Raw genomic sequence first — 27,028 nt, 5'->3', positions numbered from 1 at the left:
AAATAACTTTTTATGGATCTGAGAAATGGTTAACACGGGACAAAACTACTTGTCATTTACCTTTGTCTTACTCCTAAACATGGCATATTCTTAAAATACACCTGGATGTCACAACAAGATGTAGGACAACATAAACACAAACTGTAATTTCTACATAACAGGTTCGAGTATCCTTCATCAACGATTGGGTCGAGAAAGCATATGCCGTATTTGACGCGCAGGGTTCGGATAAACAAACCTGGTTCAACAAAACTCGGGTCCTTGATTCTTCATGGAATGATCTCAATCCGCAATCACAAACTAATTTTGACTCTATAGATGGGTTAGTATGAACAAAATCTGGTGAATAACTGCTAACCGAACCTGGACAAATATGTTCACCATCAAAGATGTACAGTAGAAAATACTTTAATTCTATACAATCCCAGTTTGCACTGTTAATCTTATCATCACATTCATTGCAAAAGCGGATTATAACCAATAGGAACATCGCGGATATCATATCTTGTCTGACTATCCTCGCCAACCGTCACAGAAAGGGGTTACAAGTATGCGGTTCGCAATAAGTTCATTTTCATTAAGATATTTTAACTATTTTAAACTATTTAGTTATTCATTTCTTCTTTCTGAGACATAACACGACGGATTTAGATAAAAATTAATTAAGAATTAAATAATATAATTTTATTATGATATCCATTATTTAGAGATATATACTTTATATACATACTACATGTAGCTCAAACGATTTTTTATTTTCAAAAAAGCAATGGGATATCTGCAAATTACATATATGCTATTTGTTTTACTCCTGACTAAAACTTTTTCTATTTAATGAGTATAATATTGCATTGAGATATGATTATTCCTGGTGCATCGGCGAGAAAGCTTATGGCTTAGACACTTTAAATTTTACAATTAAACGAAATGGTTCAATAATGAATAAAATATCGAGTAACTCTAAAAAAAGGATATATGTCGTCTCACTGGTATACTAAAATTGATAATTTTGTTTTCATTGTAAGTTTTAATGATCAACGCACCTTTTTCATGAACTATTTTTTTGGTGGTTGCTCCTTTGATTCTGGTTGGTTTGGAGTCGTTGATGTAGGGAATTTGGAACACTGTGAATGGGAAAAAGGACATTCTAGACCCTTTTTCCTGTTTAGTGATGAAATCGGACTCGAGGTCTCGGAAGGTAAGAACAATCTTTGATTTATCTGGAGTAGCTAAAACATGTTAACATTGGCTTTAAAACACTTGGCACAAGAATAACATCTGTTGTTTGTATTTATATTGAGAAGCGAGTAAGAAAATGAGTGTCACATATATTTCAGTATACGGAGACGCATCTCTTTGTATTATAAAGGTTGAAAAATATACAGGTAAAATTTTCTAAAATTATATTGACCAGAAACTTTCTTGCGATCATTTCTTGAAATCTATTTAAGGTTAGAACCTAGGTATAGTACCTTTTGATGACTTTCTTATCACATTTCTGATTAGGTCTATTCATCCCGTCAAACAATTATTATATTGGATACAAATGCAATCTAATTCTTAAACTACTGAAATATAACTGTACAGCATTTTGAAAGGAATATATCATAGAGGTTCCTTTATAAAACGTTTAAAGACAGAATCGAATCTTACAAATATGCACATAATCCTTCATTTCATAAATATAGTAATCTTTTAAAAGAAATAATCATATTCATATTTACAAGTAAAATATGAGATCCATAATGAAAGACAATACATTCTTTTACAGATCAGGCGTTTGCAGAAGTTTTTGCCATTTGGATATGTAAGTAAATATACCCTTATCTTAAATTATAATTGGAAATACGAGTAAACGTTTCTGACTAGTTGAAGAGACCAAAATGGTACTGACGAATAGCGTCTTTTACATTGAGGATAATCCTGAAAGCCCTAAAATCTAAATACTTTAAATCATTATTTTACTGTTATGTTACATGTTTATAATTATTTTTGTCAATGATAGATAACGAATTGAACCATATATATATATATTTGTTAGGGCGGATGTTAATATCGAAAGAAATGATAAATATTATTTAACTTCCTTGTTCTCAAACTTCTTGTTATATAAAAGACATTGCAATACCAGTGCTTATTTTTACATTAAACTGAATAGTAAGAAAATATGTTTACATATGAATTAGGTCTCTATTTACACTGTTGGGCAGATTTTACCTGAATGTAATGTGTACAAATAAACAATTATATTATATGTTATCTATACATATATGTTAAATACATCGAAGAATCAATTAATACTTATGCATATATATTCTCACATACATGGTTGTTCATGACCGATGACCGTGTCATAGATTTTGTATGACGCGCATTATCACAGTAGTGTTACGATTCAATGTATTATGTTCTCACTGTCACCTGAGTACATCGCAGTAATGTCACGGTAAAAGTCACAGACTTATGTTTGCCTACATCTCTATTACACTCCTCCCTATGTTTTAAGATATTTTGGAACTCGATAAACAATTTGCAATACTGTATATATCTACTGGCCTAAACGTTTGTGTTATATCAAATTATATGTATTGAACATTATGTAACCACTCATGTAGGATTTTAAGACTCTGTCATATGTATATTCTACCCGAGGGTAGAATATCCCTATCAGTGATATCCAGATATGAACTAGTACTTTTCTGTCATACTTCGGTGTTCTATTACAAGTTTACAGTTATATTAATCGCCATTTTGAGAAATCCGTTCGAAGAAAAAGGCAACTACAAATCATTTTCCATGAATGAAAATTTCGTGATAATTTCAATGCAAACCCGCTGTATGCATCTTTTATAGTTTTAAAAATATGTTTGATTTCGTTCATTATATTTACGTTCTATTAACAACCAGGACCATTTAAGGACTGCTTCCTGTGTATGGTGTTTTGCGTGTGTAAAGTGCGAGGTACATGGTTTGGGAGACTGTTATATTCGTGTTATGTCTCTTGTATAGTGGATCTCTTGCTCTTTTTATAGTGATCTATCACTCAACCATGAAGCCGAAGACACTCCCCATCGGAGTACCCCGGTCACATTATACTGATATCAATGCTGAGTGTAAAGCAGGAGCAGAAACTCCCACTTTTTTATAGTGTACGTTATCTCCCAGGTGCGAGCGCTCCATCGAAGCGGTGTATATAGAGACGTTAGGAAGAATTAAGTTTATTTGGAAGAAGAGAGAAGATAAGATCCTAAAATAAGTCGTCTTTTACGATCATGCAATAAGGACAGAAGGTATAGTTCTAACGCCCTACTTGCTGGACCGAAATTCGGTTCTTGCATTACATTTATATTCTTAATAGCTGGATAAAATTGATTGTTTTCCTTCCCCATAGCGTCATATTATATGTTTTATATAACTTTAAAATATAAGGACATACATGACCAAGTAATAGACAAAGAGTAGCGAATTCGAATCAGTTCGGCTCATTGCAATGCTAAAGAATAGTGTTATATATTTAGCAAAGCCGAAACCATAATAGAGCACTGATCGTTCGAAGACAAAGACAACTCGTACAGGTTTATAACCTTGTGCACCTGTGCTGCGCCTGCCAGGCCATTTGTCTGATGAAGGTGACAGGTACACACCGCACTAGTCATCGAAACGTTACACATAAATGACTGGCTGTACAACAATCAATTATTATTTATTTTTGGCTGTTTACACGCCTAAACGGAGTTTTTATTTACGTCGTATTGTTTCATATGTATGTAAACGTTAACCTGGTAATGGCAGATAGTATAAATGTGACATTAGTCAGGAGACAAAATCACACATTATGTTATTAATTCCTGAGCATTTTTGCCTTTTTATGTAATTTATTTTCTCTTTGTTTCTGGCTTTTTGATTGGCCTATTCATTTTTTCATTCCACGATGAAAAAAAAATCCTAGAATGACGCGGAAACCCGACGTTATCGTGACGCCACAAAAGAAACATTGACAATGCGTATCGATTTGGAAAAAAATAATTCCTTGGGAAAAAATCAGTGGAATCGTACGTGTAAACTTATTTCATTTTATAAAGTAGCCTGGAAAATTAACTATAAGCATTGAAGTCACTATTTTTTAATTTCATCGGGGTATGAAATAAATTTTGTTTGCAAACTTTTGCGAGAATCTGCTACGCGGATTCACACAGTTTGCAAGCAAAATTTCTTTCATACCCCGATGAAATTAAAAAATAGTGACTTCAATGCTTAAATAATTTGTTGGTGCATACATTTACGACATAACTTTTGATTTTTAAAATGTAACTGTAAAATGAGCTTTATAATTTTGTACAATTCTTCAATTTATTAGCTTACCATTAATAATTCCATCTTAAAGAGTTTCCTACCTTGCGGGTAGGTATCCATTGTGACGTCATATTTTTGTGAGCGAAACTCACGCGGTTTTCTCTGAAAATATGACGTTACGCACACAAACACATGACGTCGTAATCAATACCTACCCGTAATGCCAGATAACTCTGTAATATACTAGACTAATAAGGAATACACTGATCATAGCAATGGTATGACTTAAGGAACATTTTGGGGACATCTGTACTGGTCATCCATTAAAATTGGCACTTGTTTTACTTTATTATGGATAGGTTTCTATGGGTCAAATCTCTAAGGCTAGTATATATAAATAAAATGCCCAGTGATGCACACTTTTAACTATGTTGTGCACAAAAGCAATGGCTTTGTTGCCAAACGAAACAATATCGATTACAGAAAAATAACTCTTTGACAACAACAAAATTAAAACAGAAACCACGGTGCGTAGTTGTACATGTACTTCCCATCAACATGATCTCGTTTATCATTGTTCTCGTAAAAACTGGAGTCTTAAAAACCTGTCGAACTTTGAACCAAGAAACTTCAATTGTAGAAAATATAACATTTATAGCCCTTGTAAGAATTATTGACAAACTAATGACTCTCAAACATATTATTATACATCAATAAAACGCATCGGTAACGTTTATATCTTACTCTTAAGCCGAGGTACTTGTATCTGTTTATCATTGATCGATTGAAGTAGCTCATATATTACGGAAGTTTCCACTTACTCTTTGACTAACCTTTAAGCGAAAATCGCTAATTTTCATTGATTTATACGCTCATTAATATCAACAGCACGGTGTTATTGTGTAACGTCATTTTGATAAGTATGCTTGATTTGAAAACATATGGTACCGGGTATTGTTTGTAAAGGCGATGAAAATCAAACAAACATACACAATCAAACCGTTTTGATTTTGTTTTTACGTCACGGCATAAATAAATATTCAGATTAAACCTAAAATATCTACCAACAAATATGATTTGACTGCCTGCTTTTTCTCTCAGCTTTCCTCATATAAAACATTCAAACGTAATAACTATTCCTATTTCATGTGTAAATGACCGAGATCCCATGGATGATATTGGGGAAATGCTCTGATTGTGAACCACATTGTGACTACAATTTTATGATATTTGCAAATTGTAAAACTATCATGATATAATCATAAAATTGATGACTGTTTTCGTTGCAGTAGTACAAGTTAAAACAGCACAAGAATCAACACAGCTAACAGCAGGTATAGTTTTATGACAAATTATTATATGCAATTACTTGCATGAAATAACTTTCAAGGATGCGGTAGGGTGTTTCGAGTTGGAGTCAATATTTTAGCATGCTCTTAGGGTTATTTAATATGCACACTCCACATAACGAACAAAATTATTCATAAAAACATATCAAAGTACATTTTTTGTATTATAATTACATATAATATTATGCAAACAACTGACACACCATTCAGTCTTACATAATGCTATGTAAGGATAATGAAACAAATCGTCCAGTTTTGATATTAAGGTGGTGATTCAATAGAACACGGTCTACATATGGTTATCTATATCATCATTGTGTGTGCACCATGCAATGGATAGCTCAATGTATATTACTACATTTTTGAAAATAATGTTTGTCAAAAATATTTAATTAATACTTATGTTGAAGCGGATATTAAAATTAATTTTATTTATATATTAAGATGGAACAAGTGCTCATATACTTTTTATCGTCAATATAATCAGAATAGAGAACATATACTATCCAACTAGACGATATGCAGTAGAACTATGAATATAAATTAATAATGTATAAATATATATAGTGAGTGCAAATACTCATGGCTTGTTAATTCAAGTGGAATAATACAGGCTACAATGCATGTGATTTTTTTTTTTTGCATAATTAAATGATCATGATGATTTTTATCCGACACAAACTTCCAACCCACTCCATTGACAGCAGTGCATAACATTAAGTAGATCGAGCACCAAGTTAGTAGTTCTGACTTAATATGACCAACAAATATACTGCTGGTTTTCTAAAGAGTTTCCCTGTCTCGGAATTATTTTCTTCTGTAAATGAAAACATATACAATTTTCTGTTCTGATTTGTACATAAAAGCTTCAAACATTCACCATGTTCACCATATTATTTACTTCGTCAACTCGAAGTAAAATTCACCATGTTCACCATATTATTTACTTCGTCATTTGTATTTGAGACTGGACTTTGGCAATGAAGGTCGCCCATGGCCAGGATATTGGAGCATTAAGTTTGCGGAACTTATGGGTTGGTACGGACATTGTGACGGAGGGGGATGAAAACGCTAAGTCTTTGCTAAAAGGAAGCAAGACTTACAAATCTCCTATCGTAGATAACTGGAAAGATTACGACATCAATATGGTAAGTATTCCATACTATATGTATATTACAATTATTGTAAAATCACGTATGTCAAATGCAAAGAGTGGAAAATATCCACGTTTATGGAAATCTTATTCTGGACTATTAGAGTTACTTCCCTTCGTATCATTTGGTCAATATTGATGGAGCGAAATAAATGGAAAATCAGAAATGAGTAATACGAGCCTTAACTGCTTCACCTTTTTCTTTATCCTAAACATGGCATATTTTAAAAATACACCTGGATGTCATAGTAAGATTGAAGAACATAAACACAAACTCTAATTTCTTCATAACAGGTTCGAGTATCCTTCGTCAACGGTGGGATCGAGAAAGCATTTGCCGTATTTGACGCGCAGGGTTCGGATAAACAAACCTGGTTCAACAAAACAAGGGTCCTGGATTCTTCGTGGAATGACCTCAATCCACAATCACAAACTAACTTTGACTCTATAGATGGGTAGGTGTGAACAATATCCAGTGAATACAAAACACGTTATTGTAAACACCTTACCTAGCCTGGTCAGAAGCTTTCCAAATATTTCCTTAATCAAGAAGTAATATACTTTAATTCTATACAATCCAAGTTTGTGTTGTTAATCTTATCATAACATTCATTGGCAAAGCGAATTATGATTGATAGGAACATCACTGATATTATATCTTGTCTGACTTTCTTTGCCAACTGTCACAGAAAGGGGCTACAAGTATGCGGTTCGCAAAAAGTTCATTAACGTACTCCTTTCTGAGGGCATATTTATCAACAATAACATTTTCATTTGATTAATATAATATTGCATTGAGATATGAATATTCCTGGCACATCGGCGAGAAAGCTTATGGTTTCGACACATCGGATTTTACAAATCAATGAAATGATTCTACAATATATATTTTGATTAACTTTAAAAATCCCAAATTTGCACTCATGTCAGAGTTACACTAAAATATATTAATTTGTTTTCATTATAAGTTTTGACGATCAACGCACTTTTTTCATGAACCATTATTTTGGTGGCTGCCTCTTTGATTCTGGCTGGTTTGGAGTCGTTGATGTAGGGAATTCGGAACACTGTGAATGGGAAAAAGGACATTCTAGACCCTTTTTCCTGTTTAGTGATGAAATCGGACTCGAGGTCTCGGAAGGTAAGAACAATCTTTGATTTCTCTGGAGTAACTAAAACATGTTAACATTGGCTTTATTTAACACTTACACAAGAATAACATTCATTATTTGTATTCATATTGGTAAGGGTCTAGGGAAATGAAGGAGAATGAGTGTCATATATATTTTAGTGCACGAAACCGTAAATATAAAAGCAACATTTCCTGATATTGACCAGAAAGCATTGCTTAATTTCTTGTTAAAGCGCTGATATGAAATTCACTGGTATTTGACCTCTACAAGAATTTCTGGCAAACTTCTGGTCACTTCCATGTTATCAATCTTTCGTATGGTAAAATTGTATTGTCTTCTACAACAGTTTATCCTAGCAACAATTCTCCTATTATAACCTACACAAACATATTTTAATGGAACTACTTTGCATTAAATTTACAATTTATTCAAGTATGAACATTGTTTTATAGATACATTATATATTAAATAATTTTAATGTCTTTTACAGACCAGGCGTTTGCAGAGGTTTTTGCCATTTATATTTGTAAGTAAATGTACTCATAGTTTCAATTTCAATAGAAAATACGAAATAACAACATAACCATGAATATCTTTTATTTTCCAAATCAATAATGAAAATCGTCTGTGACTAGTAGAAGAGAAGATAATAATATGCTTCTGAAGATATAGCGTCTTTGACAATGAGGATAATCCTGAAAGCTCTTGACAACATTCTAGTTGCTGTATTAGTCTCGGTAGGTAACCTATACTTCCAATACGTTATATTACAATTGTGTTGCATATTTATAATTACTTTAGGTCATTGATAGATGACAAATTAAAAGACCCTATATAGAAATATTTGTTTTCCTTTTTATATATTTGTTAGGGCGGATGGATATATGGAAACAAATGATAAATAATAATAATTATTTAACTTCCATGTTCTCAAACTTCTTTTCATTTAAAAGACATTGTATTACCAATGCTTATTTAACATGAAATGAATCGTAAGAAAACTATATACATATCTGAATTAAGTTTACTATTAAAACCATGAAGGAGAGTTTACATGTATGTACTGTACAAATAAAGAAAGATATTATATGTTATCTGTACAAATATGTAATATCCATCTAAGAATCATTTAATAATTATGCATACATAATATCACTGTCCTGTTCAGCCAGTCCGATGACTCATAGATTTTGTATGACACGTGTGTAATCACAATGTTGTTATGTCGCAGTTTATTATGACGTCACAGTCAACTTAGGACACCATCGCATTATTGTCATGGTAACCGAAAACGTCACAATCTTGTTTTGCCTGCATTTCCATAACACTCACTGCTATGTTTTATGATTTTTGGAACTCGTTGAACAATTTGCTATGCCACCGACCTAAAACACTGTGTCATATCAAATTAAAATCGTTCAACAAATGTTACATTTCGTAACCATTCATGTAAGATAAACGTTTAGTTTAAATTTGAATTTAGCATTACATTTGATTCTTCATGGATGGAAACCGTTCTCCAGTGGTTAGTTTTTCTTCACATTGGCGTTAAATAATATTTTGATCTATGTGTTCAATTCAAATATATATGTGTATATATATATATATGTTATTTCATTTTCAATTATTTCAATGAAATAATAGCAATGACGGGAGCAGAAGAAGGAACAACAACAGGTATATTGCTATAAGAATCAGTAGTAAGATTAATGCTATAGTACACGCATGGTCAACAAACGTGGTTTGTGTAATCATTGCAGGGTAATGTTTGGTATTCGGTGATAATTCAGCAATATTTTTCGTTTGTTAGAAATGCAATTTTATGATTACAGTAAAATGATATAACTTTAAAGAGAATGACTATGACTGAATATAAAAGTTATCTTCACATTTTGTAAACGTCAGTATTTCACAATATGTTTGTCAATTAAGCATTGAATAGTTATCAATTAAGCATTTTGATTTTCGTTATATCAACTCGAACTAAGTCTTTAAGTCAATTAAAAGCATTCTTTCAAGATGTAATTTTAAATGTTAAAATATTTTGTTGATAATTGTACCATATTGGATTTGTTTGGAGATTGCTAATAGAGGCTTCGCCTGATGCCAAATTTGCAATTTATTTGCAATAAAAGAATTTAAAATTAAAAAAAACTATGTGACACAAATTACATACTAATGTGATTTATTGACGACCAAATATTATATACTGGTAAAGCGAAGTTATTACCTTGATATGATGATAATACGTTAATAATGTTCAATTCATTTAATAGCTGAAAGGTTAACAGCAGCAGCGACGACTATAGAACCAGAAGCACGATCAGGTTTATTTTATTTAAAATTAACGTTTATGAAATGTAATGCTTAATTTGTACATGAATACTTTACGCATTTCGTATAATGAATATTTTTGTTTTGCTAAATACGGAACTCAATGGAGTAAGCAAATAAAAATAAACATTGGATTCTACCCATATTGTTTGTAATAGCAGACTTCTTCTCGTAGAAAATAACGACTTAATAGTAAACGCATGTTGACGATTCTACAGTTGACGGTGGTTGGTCTTTTTGGAGTAACTGGGGACCATGTTCTGTAACGTGTGGTAACGGTACTCAGCAGAGAACCAGGAACTGTACCGACCCTCCACATCAACACGGCGGTAACGACTGCGAGGACAACCCGGCCACAGCTACAGAGAACCAGAATTGTAATACTGGTGATTGTCCAGGTAGGTACTCTTTGCCAGATGTACATTGTATATCTAAATCAGACATAAATGTAAATAATATACCCTATTTGAATGAACCTACACTTTGTACCTTAGAATATTTGGTTATAGCTATCCTCTCTGGCTTATTTCGGTATCATGTCTGCACGTTTGATGGGGTGGTTATGACTAATTTTGCGTAATTTTCTTATATTCAATGTTATTTTAGGAGGTGGACAGAAACCGGAGTATTTCCCCTAGTAATAGTATCAATATTCTTCGATAAGTGATTATTATTAATTATATTAATAACTTGTATCCCAATCAATGTAAACATATCAAATTTATATTTTACGGTCAGCATGCGAAAAGAGGAACATGCGATACTGACTTTTTTAATACTTTGTCATATGAGAGAGGAATTAAAGAAAATAAAACGCAATGTATTTCTGTTAATTCCGAATTATTGAAAAAACTTTTCAAACTTGAGTTCAGAAAACACTAATGAATATCAAAGCGATTAAGTTCATCGAGTTCCATATTAATTGATTATTGATTAAAACCTCTATAAACTTTATAAAGACAAAACCAGACATGCGTTGGCGGTATTCAGACATATAACGCAAAGTCACACTATATTTGTCATTTCTTTTTTTAAATGTAAAGTACAAAGTCTATTACCTCTTACCAACATGTAATTAAGTCATATTTTTTTTAATATTGATATATATGTAATAGACTTTTACCCTTTCTTAAGGTGGCTGTTCCGAGAACTGTACGTGTCAAACTCGCGTAAGCACCATGACATCAGAGGAACTCTATGAAGCCGTCGCTGCCATGAAGAAAGAACTGAAAGTGGACAGAAAAAAAACAAGCAGTAAGTGCATTGGACAAGATAACGACCGAATCAGAATTTTATTCTACCAACTGGCGTTCATATTTATCCATTTTATCAAGATTTATACGAATTAATACAGAATAGCTTAACAAATACCTGTACCCGGGGGTATGTCTTTGGATGTATAGATCATCAATAATTTATTATGTATTATTTTTCACCAACAAAAAATAGTTGTTAACCAGTTATGAAATGTTTTTTTTATTTGTATGTGTTCTCTTATTATATTTATTAAACTTTACTCTGATCGATAACATACAATACTGTGTATATTTCACAGTGAGTATACGCCGGAAGACAAGTGCCAAGGACTCGAGGACGTCGGCGCAGACGATTGGAGCAGTGGGAGCCGTACTGTTAGCTGTTCCCTTTGTCTTGATCATTATGGCAGACCTTAGCAGCGTGTATCAACGACTGAGTCAAACAAGGGCCAATAAACGCACGGTGCCCAAAATCTAGATTCTCGTTTGCCCACATGGTATATCCTCATGAAACTTTGGTTATCATTAAACAAAACTGATCCAGAGATGTTCAGTGAAAAAAATTTGCAATCCAGAAATGAGGGTTCTTCGAGGGCCACGATGTGTGCCGGCGCTGGGTATCACATCATCTCTCTCGACAATTCATCACCTGTTCATTTTGTCAAAGTATTCATGAAATGTGTCAGCAAGCCATCATTCCCTGAGAGGATGTCATAACCGCAACATGGTAACAATTTATTATACATTGATTGTTTTAGACGCTTAAGTTGTATGGTCTATAACTTTCACTCTTTTTGACATAGTGAAAACTGTTTAAATGTAATACATATTTTTCTGTCTGAGATTTAAACTTTGTAATTTAACCACACTTATAAAGTTGCAGCAATGGAAGTGTTTTCAATTATAAAAGTAAAAAATCTTTTTAACGTGTACACTTGAAAAATAGGCTCGAAAGATTCCGAATCATTCCGAACTCTTTCGAACATCGTCGCGACAATCTCGAAGTAACACGAGAGTTGTGGAACCAAGAGAAAATGTCAACAATTTTTCGTAACAAAACATGTGGTCGACCTCAGCAGACTGGATACACACAATATTGAATTACGGCAATGTGTGAATTAGAAGCTTCAAATACTCGCTCAGTGGACATATACCAGCAGGATCTGCTCATATTAACCAGAAGCAAAACGTAAACAAACACATGTGTGCTTATGCGAGTTACCTGGATCACCACGTGCAGTTCGTGTGGACGTCAGTCACGTGATACGATTCGGAATTCCGACAAATCTCGAAGTTACTCTTCGAACCAGGAATATATGATTCCCAGATTTCGGCTGTCTTATAGGCCGACATGTGCTTTTGGAGAGCTAAATCATCAAGTTACATGTCCATGTTCAAATATCAAATGTTTAAGTGACATATCGTTACAGTGAAATTAGCAAGAAATATAACTTTAACCGAAGAAGTATGTTTTACACTGGTTGCTGGAACAAGAGGGACCTCCAACGATTGATAAAAAAGCAATGCTTGTCCTTTAAAGTGGCTAAAAATTGACGTATATAATGACAAGGTCGTGCTCCTATTTCTACATCCGTACAATATTTGTTATTGTTTCTCATCATCTTTGTCCTCATTTAAGATGTAACAGCAATATACTGTCGACGTAATGAATTGTAACAATACAATAGAAAGTGTTTTGCCACGACATACAAATTTCAATGTATGGAGACTGTTTATCTACATCAACACTTCACAAATTGAGGCCTGTCGAGAGTTAACCATGTTTTGTGATTTTCTCTGTCAGTCAATCATGAAACGTGCAACGAAAATGTCTTTTTCGCTGTTTGCATTATTAGGGCTTTCTATTCCTTATCTGAGGCCCATATCTTTCCATCATCATTGTCTTTCTATTCAGTGTTCGTTATTGGATAAGGGAGATAACTCCTTTAGCCACATTATCAATACATCCTAAGGTCATATAATTCATTTAGGATATAGAACTTTCTAGAATATTATCATGTATAAACAGATGTTTGTAAACATATTGATTATAAGTAGGGATCTAGAATGACCTATTTCACGAAAGTTCTGTGTGTTTATTTATTTACTGTTTTAGTTAGATATTTCTAGAAGTAGAAGGTTCTCTAATATTCTTGAATTAGGGTTTAGCTATATATACTCCAGCTGTCCAAGGCTAATCAGAACTGTAATAAGACCTGTAATTAGACACATCAAGAATTGTACAGCGCCATATTAAATTCTATTGGGCGAGCTATTGTGAATTTATTAGTGGATTGTTATAACGCATGGTGTGGATTTATTCATATTGCCTGGAACTTAACAAATTATCTGTGGACATTCAATTTCCTCGTGGATTTGTGAATATTGTCAATTCGGAACCTGGAAGGGTCAAGGATTATACCAGGACATTCGCATACAGATAAGTAACATCGTAAATTCTCGTATTACTCTTGTACCACCACCATATACTTTAGATATTGTAAACCATCTCTGTATAATATTGTATATATAATTGAATTGTGTTTTGAATTCAGCTGCTGGTTTCTCACTTCTGCTATTATTGGTCATAACATCAGAAATACAATTTTGATAATATTCAAAGCAAAGGGTGGTTTCGTATTTACCTTGATGATAGGTTCATGATTAAGAAGTTTGCGCCGAATATAAAGAAGTATGTACCGAATATAAAGTTTCAATTTGACTATTTAATATAATAGAAAAAGCAACGTATATAACGATTTAACGACCGCGTATAATGGAAAATGTACCGAATATAACGAAAGAACTACCGAATATAAAGATAAAAGCACGGCATATAAGGATGCATCTACAGCATATAAAGACATGTGTATCTAATATAAAGACATATCTACCTTATATAAAGTAAAATCCACTGCATATAAGAATATATCTACAACATATAACAATACAACTACTACCGTAAAAATGACTTGACTACCGAATATAACGACGTAACTACCGCATATAAAGACTTGACTACCGAATATAACGACGTAACTACCACATATAAAGACTTGACTACCGAATATAACGACGTAACTACCACATATAAAGACTTGACTACCGAATATAACGACGTAACTACCACATATAAAACACCGAATATAATGGAAAAACTACACAATATAATAGTTCATGATCCCCTAAGACAGTTCTGTCGTTCCATATCTGTGTGGTGTTATTAATTATTTGGATGTACATTGTAATTTATCAGAGAATAAAGCAGCAGTCGTTTAATGTTGATTTAACTACCAACACGCAGATAAACTGCGATATCTAAGGATTAATTTAGATTATTTGATGTAATGGAGGCATCACACATAAACGAGTGTGTACTCTCATACTAAACTGAAACAGTGTCTGATAAAAGTAAACTCTGATTTCTTGCTATAGGCTTCTTTTATTCTGAATCCGTATGTAGTAAAACATGGTTATAACGAACCTCTGTGGACCAATGAAATCACTTCGTTATAAGCACAGTTCGTTATACACTTATTACAGTATTGGAACCTTGACAGGGAGTGAAAATCACTTCGTTATAATCATGAATTCGTTATAAATATGTTCGTCATAAACATATTTTACTATAGTCGATATTTAATGTGACTGAAGGCAATACATTATAGAACCTCAGCCAGATATACAGAATTAATGAAATAGGACAAAAAGTAAATTTTATTGTGATAACGAAGCTGATTTCACTTTTTGATTGTTTTATTATGCATGTATTGTACATTCTATCTTTCGTTCCCTCCCCCATTTGGACAGAGACAGATTTTTATGTAACATATATTGCATTCTTGGTCAGCTGATTATACTGATATCACTAAGGTCGCTAAGGAGAGCGTATTGTTTTATCACCAATCAGGTATGTAAATTTATTACAGTAACGTTAAAATGAAGCTGTAAAACTCAAGCTTAAAATGAATAGAAAACTAATTGTTAATGAATGTAATAAAAAAAACAAAGTAAAAGGAACCGAATTACTTGGTATCTTCATAATGACTTGAATGTTTGAATTAAAGTGACATATTTGAGCTTTACGCACACATTGATTTTCCCCATAATACAATTCGCAACAACGTTCAACTGAATCCAATGTGTGTTTGAACAGTTTGGAAACACGAACGTGACTTGCAAAACACCAAAGTCATGTGGATTTTTACCCACAATCCTTCAATCATCGATACTACAGTGGCTACTATCACTGACGTTATATCTATCCCTGTCCCTTGTTTTAGGTGTCATTGTTGTATTACAATTGTTGTATATGCCATTGTTGTACCTGGTATTAAATTATGTGTATATTGTAGCAATTTAATAAAAGAGATGGTGATCAAAAACAAGAAGACGAGTATAAAAGGTAGGAGATTTTTATCTAATGGGTTTCAACGTTTTTATAAAGTTCATATACATAACAAAAAGATATAAAAGAGATAAAATATAATAAAAAAATCTTTCATAAATCTGATAGGTTGTAGAGTGTATGAATTATGGTGGATTTAACGTGTTTAGTAATTGAATGAATGAATGAATGAATGAATTGATTAATTAATTAACGGATGAATCAATGAACACATAAATATTATGCTTCGTGAATTGATGAGATGAATCAATAAATGAATGAATGTATAAAAAAGAATGAATTAATACATAAAAAGAGTAGATACACACATAAGTCTATCACAGTTCTCGAATGTAATGAAGTAAATGATGCCAGTTTTTTGGTCTGACGAAGAAAACCACAGACACTTTTCCCATACGTTTTGATGATATCATGACGACTTATCCGGTCTCCAAATTTGGGATCCAGTACCGGTATGTAGAGTTCAGTACCCGTATGTATATTTTCAGCATCTTGATGTACATGTAGTATTCAGTACCCGTATGTAGTATTTAGCATATGTATGTTGGAGGATGAACAAACAAGCCCCATGTCTTTTCGCTGCTCACGGCTGACTTCCGGATCCAGCCAAACCCAATTGTACCATTCAACAAGCCCATCTTGCATTTCACGCGCAGATCTACAAAAAGAACAATAAACAGCTATAGCAGATCAATAGAAGAATGCTTTAAAAATGAAGTTTAACGAAATATGACGGGTTCGGGAGTGCATGCTACTCCAACAATGTTAGAGGTTAACACGACGAGATACTTTTTAACATTGCGTCGTGTGACCTCTAACAAGCACGGCCATTGATTCCTCTTGCTGGGTCACAGCTGATCAAAATGGTGTAAAATGTATCAAAAGTCACATTTTATATGTTTTCACCTACCTTTTTGGATTTATACATCATAAATACACATATTTGCAAAACTTTTCCAATAAATTAGTGCAAGAAGCTGTGATTAATGCATTACTTAAAATATTCAGCGTAATAATCGGTCGCTGACAGCAACATGGAGCACATACAGATCTCGTATGAGGTCGCATATCCAACCGATGTATTCAGGGTGGAATAAGACCTCATACACATGTTGGAGTAGAGTGCTGGCCTGCAGAGACTTCCTTTGAAGATTACAGAGAGAGCGACGTCCATCTTCAAAGCCACACAGTCGACCGCAGCGTACCTGGAGTATGGAGGACGTCACAATAGTGATGATGTGAGCGTTCAGTGATGAAAAGGACTTACCTTTATGTGTATCAAAAAATCCAGGCATAGGTTTAGTGGCATCGGTTCGTCCTGAGATTTTTAATTTAAATCCACTCCGATTTTTAGAGAAGCAAAGCCCGCCTAAAAATATAAAATTATAGCACTGAGTTTTGTTTTATAATATTCCCTCAAATAAAACTAAGCACTCCTAACGAATGTCACGAAAGCTATTGTCTTTATTGGAGAAACGTGTTTTAAAACAGAGAATAGGAAAGTAGAAATATTCCTGAACAAGTCTTACCTGGTGGAAAACACGCGTTTCTGTGACATTTAGGTTTGAACCAGCTTCTGAAAACCTGCAAATAATCAACGCGTGCTTTGATTTGATTTAAAAAAAAACTATGGTGGCTAATATCGGCCATGTCGTACTGTCGCATTGGCGACAGTGCAACATTGCGCCGTGCGACATTGCAACAATGCACCATGCGACGGTGCGACAATGCGTCATGCGACAGCGCGAAAATGCGACAGTGTGATTCTGTTGCATTTAAACAACAGTATTATCAGTAATGAGAAACATCATTGTTTTTATATATGCAATAATTCATAATTATTTTCCATGTACTTACTTTCGATGCACGTGAGATCACGTCCTCGGCTATGACAGATACGTCTATACTGTTTACTTTTGTCCACACGAAGCGCGTGTTTAATCTGAAAAGAACAAACAAACCATCAATAGTACTGTAACCAACACACATAGGACACAAACTAGATGTAAGTTGGTGTTTTTCCAAAGTTAAGTTTTACATTAGCTGTTCCGTCAATAACAATAATTCCTCTTTTGTGACGTATCTTCTATTCATCTAAAATAAATTTTCTTAAAATGCAGATTAATATAGATTTGGAGTAAGAAAGGAGATCTAAACCCTAGGAGTAAGATTCTTAAGTTGTCAAGCAAAAGACTTTACGATGCTTTTCCGAGTGTTTGGCAGCTTAAGAATCTTATCCCGAGGGTTGAGATCTCCTGTCTCTCCCCAAAGAGAGTGAATGATTCTATTTCTCTTACCCTATGTGCGCACGTGCAAATATCTCGTGTAGCTTGTCTTTACCCTAGGATGAAAAAGAAAAATCCCATACCGGTAAAATTAAGGATACCTACCCTTGTCGTTTTGTGCATGCCCTAAAGAATCCTTCGTTAGCTTTCAACAGACTCATCACTGAGCTGGTCAAGTGGTTTTCTATAGCGGCTTGTAAGATACGTTTGTTTTGGCTCTCTTCACACTCTTGAGTCAAAATGGTCATTATCTTGTCATTCATTCTAAAAAAGATATGGTAATTTGTCAATTCTTTACTATTTAGAGATATACAGTTAACTTTGTTTCCAATGACACAGCTACTTGTAGTTATAGTAGAAAATTTAAGTCCCTCCGCGGATGTCAAGACAAAATAAAAATGTATCTTCGAAATGAATGCATTTTTTCCGAAACAGAATAATTCCATCTAAAGTAATTAAAGCGAACTTTGTAAAAAAAGTCAAAACTGGCCACTTTGAAATGTTAGATAATTTCAGGTAACCTTTTCGCTGAGAGACGGAGCTTTGAATTACTTACATTTTGTTGGGTTTTGTCATGGACACTTCCCATAATCCACCGGATGGATATGGAAACGTTCCTAGGAGGCATGCAGTGTCGGCAATGGCCGCAACAAATTTAATCATTTCCGGGTTCTCTGTAAAACAGACAAATAAATCGTTGTAGAACGTTGGATTATGTTCTATTTCTTCATAGCAAATAATATCTTGCTGATTTTTAAAGTTTCGTTTATTTCTGAAAATGATAGTATTTCTTATATGTGAAAAATAATGCATACTAATGTTAGCCAAATGTTCCTGGTCGTACGCGAATTGTTGAAGTATATAGAATGGGACAGAACTGCCGTTGATTGAAGTTCCCGGGTTGGTCACGTATTGTCGCAGTGAGTAACAGTAGCTTTGGTACTTCTCCATACTAAAATGGAAATTATAACATAAGATAATATTTGACATTATCATTGTAGCTTTAGAAACATCAGACATTACCACTATAGCCTTTATGGCTCACTACCTTTCTGAAACGGCTTTTAACTTTTAAAATTGAAATGTAAAACGAGATCAATAATTTTGAGGAGTCGCAAAAGTTATTAACTTGCCGTTAATACTACACTTATCATTATCGTCTGAACAATTCAATTAAAATAAAAATAAAACGATAATGTTCATAACGCGGTTCGTCTTAAGTTTCCCGCCGTCGTCCTAAGTTGACTATCACTGCGCCAGTCAGAATTGAATCTTCACATTTATCATATATTACGCAGGAAATCTTGCATATGTTTGGTGTTGTTACCAGATCTTAGGCCATCGATATGTATTATGTTATGTTATTAAAGATGCTCCACCGCTGACAAATTATATTTTTTCACTATCAAAAATTAAACGATTTAGTATTTTTCTTCAGTTACAAAAGTTACTTACTTTACACCATTACTATCGTTGAAAAATTTGAGCTTCTAATTTTACTTCAAGTTAAAAATATTAAAAAAAATTAATTGCATCCCGAAAAAATTCCGTGGCACTATATCCTATATGGAATGATTTACTTAATGCGCATGCATCAAAGGCAAAATAACTTATTTTTTATCATTTTTTTGTGTTAATTAGACAAATATATACACAATTAAACACTAATTATTGTTCAAATGATAAATATCATTTATGCTCTGTCGGCGGTGGACCATCTTTAATGTTTTTTAAGAAACCTTAAAATTTGCTCCGGAAAGGTAGTGGGCCTTTAAAATATCAAGTAATCACTGCAATATATAAGACAATCAATGGCTCAATAATCAACCATTCTTACATAGTTAATCAACCATTCCTTAGCTGATTGACGTTAGATTGACATTAACTCTAATTAAACTTAAAAGATGAAAAACAAACATACTAAAGATGGTCAACCAATTTCAATACATACGTTTCGCAAAGTTCATAAAGTTTTTTCATGTTCATTTCGTCGATAATTGTTGTTGACATCGGTTTTCCTGAGAGGGTATAAGCAGCTTTCAGTCAGAATAGTCGTGATGCTGTAACTAGGTGCAATTGTTCGCGAGATAGCGCGAGATGTTTGGCGTCATCTTAATTGTTCTCGAGATGTGACGTCATTGAATTGCTCACGTTGAAGGTAGTAGACCACAGTTGTCGGGAATGCCAATGGACAATCATTACAGATTATTAAAGAATTGGCCTTCCTTTTGACTTCGTATACGTTAGAACGAACGAATATACTCTATTGATCGCGTTAACTAGCGCCCGTGATACTTGAATTTTGATAACTTATTTAACTTAATAATTTGTGAGTTTACCTATATATGATTTTGAATAAAGATTTTAAGCTTTCACTTTCATAAAACCTTTTTCACTTTGGACATCTGAGACCATTTTAAACAAAAGAATCCGCCTTTAAACTTGTTTCTTTACAAACATGTGTGATATGTTATTATCATTTTTTATCAGAGTTACATCCGGCTTTCTCAATTTCATTTTATTTCCTCTCTTTCTGTGTTGGTACTTTAATTTCATAATCATTGTGATTAAGATTAAAACGATATTTTGTATGTACAAACTTAAGGAAGCATTTAATTTGTATCAAGTTTTCTTATCACAGTAAGTGCCTCATCTAAATCATTTTAGACGCCTGGGCACCTATCATTGAGAATACGATACCTCAAAAATTCTTTTTCCCTAAAATAACCATTTTGTCTGTATGCTCATAACACATTTTGCCCGACTTATGCATTTGATAATTTTGATAATATTTTGGCGTTGCAATTTTTAAGAAATGCTCTTACAATCATGCACCAAGAAGAAAAGTGGGTAGCACTGAGACGAGACAAAAGAAACTACGATTACAATACAATGTACTTGTTTGCGACAATTATTATTTCTCTTTTAATCAAATTTCAGCACCATGTCTTAGTTCTTCTTCATAATGATGAGGCCCAAAGACCTGTTGTTTGTAAGATAAAGTGTGACTTTAACCTTTAATCACGGGGAAACTGAGGCTAAAATATTCGCACTTACGTCAAAATGTTTTAAAATTTACATAAGCTCTTCATTGCAAAAAGGCCTACACGGCTGCAGTAACGTAAAATAAGACCCGGTAGAAAAAGTTCCCGGGGTCCTCCATCTAAAGAGAAATTTTGCTCGAGTAATTGACTCAGTTGTTAAATACAAGCAACAGGCTGCATAAAATCCAAATACATAATAATGTACATAGAAAATCGGGATAACTGTCCTTACAATTCTGCCTGACTATTTTACTACTTTACATATGTAGGTGCGTTCAGAACAATTTACTTTCTACAACACCATCTTGGCATAACTTGTAAAGAAAGAACACATATTGTAAAATGTAGACACAGTTTCACAGTGATGATAGATACAGTGACATTTTTCAATGATTCAAGGGAGATCACTCTTGTATCCTCCGACATCGCTAATGTAAACAACATACAAACTGACGAAACGAATATAATCTTACACTCACTCTCTCGGTCCCACTCATCCTATCTCTAGATCAACGTCTCATCTTCCTTCCCGTCACACATCTTCCTCTAACTCTTCCGTAACCTCTTCCGACTCTTCATTCATGACAATCTGATTAAAATACAGATCCTTATTATCACTACGTTTGAAAAGAGGATCTGACAACATCCCATTAGGGGTCACGTCCAGATGACCTTTGAAAATGGGCAATCAAATTGGCCCTGCCGGAATATTGACTGGGGACGAAATAGTTCGAAAAAGCTGTCCGAATTATTTTCGTGTACGTAGTCATCTCGCCCAAATAGCACCATCCTCGATACTCCAGGGGTTCCGATCACTTACGATCACTACACCCCTGGACTATCTCATAGTGAAATTGAAGGCAGCTCAGCTGAAAATATTTGACCAATCACAGACCAGCAAAGATTTTCTTTGAAGACTACAGAGAGAGCGACGCCCAACTTCAAAGCCACATAGTCAACCACAGTGTACAGTTATACGGTTCTTTTGATGTACATCAAAGGACTAAATTACCTGTTCTGTTCTGTTGCCTCCAGTTTTACGATGAGATAGTCCAGGGGTGTAGAGATCGTAAGTGATCGGAACCCCTGGAGTATCGAGGATGTAGTCATCTCGCCCAAATAGCACATGAAAGCTAGATGCATATGTATACTGGGACGAAATGGCGTTATCAATTGACGTAGCCATGTGTAGAAAATGTATGTGATCTGAAGCACACGTGTTAGAAAGGTCATCCGATCATGACCCTTTATGGGATATTCTCAGATCATCTATTTAACGGAGTGGTTATAAGGATATACGTTTTAATCAGATTGTATCTATTCGTGTTTTGCCTTCTTGTATAGTTTAGCTCTTGCCCTTTTTATAGTGCTATATCCTTGAAGCATGCTGCCAAAGACACCAAGCAACACACCCCACCCGGTCACATTACACTGACGATGAGCGAACCAGTCGCCCTAAGATGTAAGTGTTAGCACATTGCAACACTCTACGTAACTTGCATTAGGGCAAACTTACTGTCGGGCCAATCAAGGTATAAAACATTAATTTTGATTGCTTGGTGAGGCTTAAAGGGGTAATTCAGTCTAAGAGGATATTGAAATTTGCATATATGTCGGAAATAAACCAGTTCTAATAGAAAATAGATTAGTTTGTTTTAATGTGATATGCCAGAAAAGCCCAGCACTGTAGTGAAATGTATGTGAAATATTCAAACTCACTCGCTTTCCGCCATCCGAGATTTCAACAAAAGCCCAGAAATGAAGTCTCCCTACCCGGAAGTCTTAGAGAGCTGAAAAGTACACTACTACTCATTCAGTCAGACTCTTGTTGGCTTCACATGTTATCAAGCGTTTGGTTGAACGAGACAAAAGTATGCAATATAGGTCACCATTATAGCCAATATATTTATTGGCGCCATGTCCGAACTGATAACTACATATGTAGAATAATGCGATTGTTAAAGGTAGGTTTCGCCCAATGAAATATAAAGGCTACTAAATTGAAATTTATCTGTACATAGATATAATCTGCAGATCTTTTCAATGCATACAGCGAATAATATGGGAGGTCAGTTGCCTAGCTTGACCAGGAGAATACTCCTCTAAAAATCGAGCGAAGTCAAGCTTTACATAGAACATGACGTATTTTTTCCAAAACGAGGCCGCATCCCAACAAACGGAAGCGTGCAACAAAAAGTTAGATAGCAGTGACAGTTTGTCACGGTATGTTTAGTTAAAAAACAACAACAACAAATCGAAGTGCGATGGACTGTTTACTTACATACGCTCGCTAGCTTAGTACACCAAACATATAATATAGGTTAGTCTGCGGCTGTATGTGAGCTGGCATATGTGTTGAAATTTAACACAAGCAACACGAGCCCAACAGATCCGGGCAAGTTCCGCTTGAGATGTGGCTTCTGTTTCTTCTATTGCTACATGCCATCTCTGAATTTCATTCCCTAGATATATCACAGGGTGCTACCGATTCCATTCTAATTTCGTCCTCTTTGTTGCCGATTTAGATTTATGTATATATATATTTATACAATGTATCTCACACGCTTTCTTTCAGCCATTTTGTTTACTTTTAGTGCGTAACAATGCGCATGCGCGAAACTTCGACAACACAATCCATCGCAGCTTCATTTGCATACTATTCTGTCTGACTGTCAAATAAATCAAGGATTAACTTCAATTTTGTATCAAAAACACATTTGTTCAATCCCATACGCATAAAGAAATTAAATTGAGGTATTTTCATTTCAACAAATTTTATTGCAAATAATATGCAAATGGATTTGGCAACAGGCAAAGCCTATATTAGCCATCTCAAAACAAATCCGGTATAGTACATTTATCGACAAAATATTTTAACATTACATTATGAATGAATATTATTATTTGTGTATCTTCCCAACCTATCACAGTAGAAAAATCTAAAAATTGAGGTATTTTCAATATGTATTTTTTCATCTTTTCTTCCGTTTATCGAATTTTACAAAAAAAATATTTATTTAGTTGGGCGAAACCTACCTTTAACGTGTGGCCTTTACTCGTTACGTTATATACATATATATGACTGACACCACTTTAATAACGTTCAATAAAACTGAGTTTGTTGCTTTCATATCAGATATGGTAATTAACTTACATGTACTTTTTAAACACAATAAATGCCATTTAATCCCCTGGTTGTTAATAGGACGTTAAACCTTCAGTTATGGCGTTGTACAACTGACATCGTTTAGTATGCATTAATTTATGATATTACTTCGACCATATCAAACCTATTCACCCAAAACCATCCAAAATCGGGCTGTGCAGAAAGTTCATTATTCTTGCCAGATAATTCAGTTTACATTTACACCATATGTTGTCCCATCTATAGCATTACTTGGATACTTCATTCACCTCAATATTTTCCAATTGCCATTTAGATCTACGCTTCCTAGCTGCAATGCAAATGATGATTCACTCATATCGATAATCTTGAGCAGTTTGTTTGTTGTTTGCTGTGTCATAAAAATAAAGTAACGAAATAGCAGCAATTCAAGTCCACCCCATCCCACTCCCTCGGCCAAAATTATCAATAGTATATACATTAACTTTGCTACATGTTAAATAAATCGCCATGGTTACCACGGTATAAACTAGCCGCTTAGTTTCGCATTTTCTACATAGCACGCGCCCGGTTGCTGCTGCTGCTGAGTGAAACACGATCTACATGAGCTCCAAATCAGGCATTTGTCATTCCCTACAGCTCCTGTGTTGAGTGTAGTAGTCCTAGTACTCAGGGCTAGTTACTCTGTGAAACCCGGATTTATTTAACGGAGCAAAGAAGTTGTATTTTTTGTCAATATACTTTTTATCTCATTTACTATCATTATGATGTCCAGTTTGATTGTTCTTCAAACTGTGTTACTAGCATGTGCACCTTTCGCCACGGGCCAAGGGGTAAGTATAGTGCATGCTGTGTTCCAAATCTCCAAGGAATGCGTACACTTCACAAAGTCCGTATATATGTATGTATTTCCACTTTATTGAGAGATATAGTACTTAAAATGTCATTAACGCTACTATTTGAAGCATTTCATTCTTAACATTCTTTCTTGTCATTGAAAGACTTGCTGAACTGTGTTAAATAGACCCAGCATCCATCAAGCCATCATCAGCCCTATAGGATACCAACAGTAATATGTATACTGGCGTTGTAACGTCACTTTGTTATGTCATTATATTGTTGACTCATCAAAGTACCATGATGTTTTCTGTCAACAAGAAGGCGATTATATCATAACAGTAAACGACTTGCCAGCAGATATCTTACACAAGTGTTTATCAGGTATGTTATCGACCGCATACTGAATAGTGGGCTATAATGAATTACAATTCACGATTACTCTACATTTTCCTCGCCGAATGCCCGTGATACTAAGGTGACACGTGATTTCCCTTAACACACGATTAATCCAATGAATGTTTTAGCATGTTGTCATGGTCATATAACGTGTATTGATATTGATGACAAAAAGGCCAATGCGTGGATGCCTATGATTAAGCTATAACAATAACAGTGACAATATTTGTCGAGTTATTCGTTATTTATATCAGCACTTTGACTAATGTGAATTCAACAACACCAGAAGTAATAGATATAAGGTCATAATGTGTAAGGACTTACAGACTGTATCCATAAAGAACGTATCAAACGAGATTATGATAATACTTAATCATTTCCAATCACTTTATTTCGCGAAAAGTTGGTAACAATGCAATTAATGATGTCACAATGCAGATAATTTACGCCACAATAGCAAATGTTGCTTGTTGTTACTTGAATTATTATGTCCATGTAACGGTGTGTGAAAATGCAAAGTAAACATTCGCTGCGAAGACATTGGTACACATCTATTAGCCCATCCAATAAACTGTACTTCCAGTAGATATGATAAGGCTATTGAAGATAAGAGAATCGCCTTCAAACAAAGTTTGGTTGCTTTGATAAGTCCAACGCAAGATGCAGACTGATGGAAACAATCTGAAGGTCTGGTACTCAATATCATGATAGAAATCAAATATTAGAGTAAAAACGTCATTCTTTCAAGTGTGATATAAAGCGTTGTCTATAGATCTATATTCTGCAAGAGAAATAATCGAAATACGTTAAATACGTATCATACTCGATCATTCCGAATTGCAATTCCTTATCAAAATGCAAAATTCTACTTCAAATGGCATTCTTCTATATATATAATCTTGACAACTATGTAAAATTGATGCGATCAAGGGTTTTATGGCGCCCTGATGTTTCGATGACTTTCGGATACGATACAGATATCGATAGCATTTGCTATTGGTATATTATGTGTTACCACTGTCATCATATCCGTTTATCGGAGATAGACAGTCCATTACTGAGACACTTTGGGAGAATCAATACTTGTTATTAATGACTAATGGTGATCAGGGCCTCCAGAGAGCTTGGCCAGGCGGGTCGGGGTCATACAAAGGCTTGATCACATCTGTACATCACCTTTTACTGGTGACATCGTATTTATGGTATCCATGGCAACTAAACTATTTGCGATGGTTGCCTATGACATGTATATAACAACTAGATACTTTCATTTCAAAAAATCCATAAAATAAACGTCCTTGGAATATACACGTAATAACTAAGTGAAAGTTTAGAATGCCAATCATATTCAAAGATATGATCTTGTTCAACATCATGATTACTCTGATCGAATCAATCCCTTTTCTTATTCTC

The 27,028-nt window shown here is 34.2% G+C and overlaps 2 protein-coding genes and 1 long non-coding RNA gene across 3 annotated transcripts in view; 1 reads left to right on the top strand and 2 right to left on the bottom strand.

Annotated features, from left to right (window-relative positions):
- Positions 1–10,299: 10,299 nt before the first annotated feature.
- Positions 10,300–27,028, bottom strand: part of LOC138318544 (uncharacterized) — a 17,427-nt gene continuing 698 nt past the window's right edge. Inside the window, exons 2-3 of the long non-coding RNA XR_011207885.1 lie at positions 11,386–11,488; positions 10,300–10,693 (exon numbers count right to left, since the gene is read on the bottom strand). This is a non-coding gene — a long non-coding RNA (uncharacterized lncRNA). The remainder of the gene's footprint in view (positions 10,694–11,385; positions 11,489–27,028) is intronic.
- On the bottom strand, positions 14,663–20,370 carry LOC138318543 (uncharacterized). The gene is made up of 8 exons (XM_069260995.1): positions 20,163–20,370; positions 19,027–19,163; positions 18,768–18,885; positions 18,317–18,475; positions 17,784–17,868; positions 17,456–17,510; positions 17,194–17,295; positions 14,663–16,584 (listed from the first exon to the last, which is right to left on the bottom strand). The coding sequence occupies exons 1-8, from the start codon at positions 20,219–20,221 to the stop codon at positions 16,457–16,459; spliced, it is 843 nt and encodes a 280-aa protein (XP_069117096.1). The 5' UTR covers positions 20,222–20,370; the 3' UTR covers positions 14,663–16,456.
- LOC138318541 (glutamate receptor U1-like) overlaps positions 24,937–27,028 on the top strand; it is a 19,827-nt gene continuing 17,735 nt past the window's right edge. The window contains exon 1 of the mRNA XM_069260992.1: positions 24,937–25,212. Coding sequence (XP_069117093.1) covers positions 25,144–25,212 — 69 coding nt within the window. The 5' untranslated portion in view covers positions 24,937–25,143. The remainder of the gene's footprint in view (positions 25,213–27,028) is intronic.

This window comes from Argopecten irradians, chromosome 3 (assembly GCF_041381155.1).
Source record: "Argopecten irradians isolate NY chromosome 3, Ai_NY, whole genome shotgun sequence".
Classification (NCBI taxonomy): Eukaryota; Metazoa; Mollusca; class Bivalvia; order Pectinida; family Pectinidae; genus Argopecten; species Argopecten irradians.
This window is presented reverse-complemented; position numbering and strand designations above follow the sequence as displayed.

Coding starts and splice junctions, on each gene's coding strand:
- LOC138318543 (XM_069260995.1), bottom strand. CDS start 20,221: ATGTCAACAACAATTATCGACGAAATGAACATGAAAAAACTTTATGAA. Junction 19,164..20,162: donor CTTTATGAACTTTGCGAAAC/GTATGTATTGAA, acceptor TTTCCATTTTAG/TATGGAGAAGTACCAAAGCT. Junction 18,886..19,026: donor GGAACATTTGGCTAACATTA/GTATGCATTATT, acceptor TCTGTTTTACAG/AGAACCCGGAAATGATTAAA.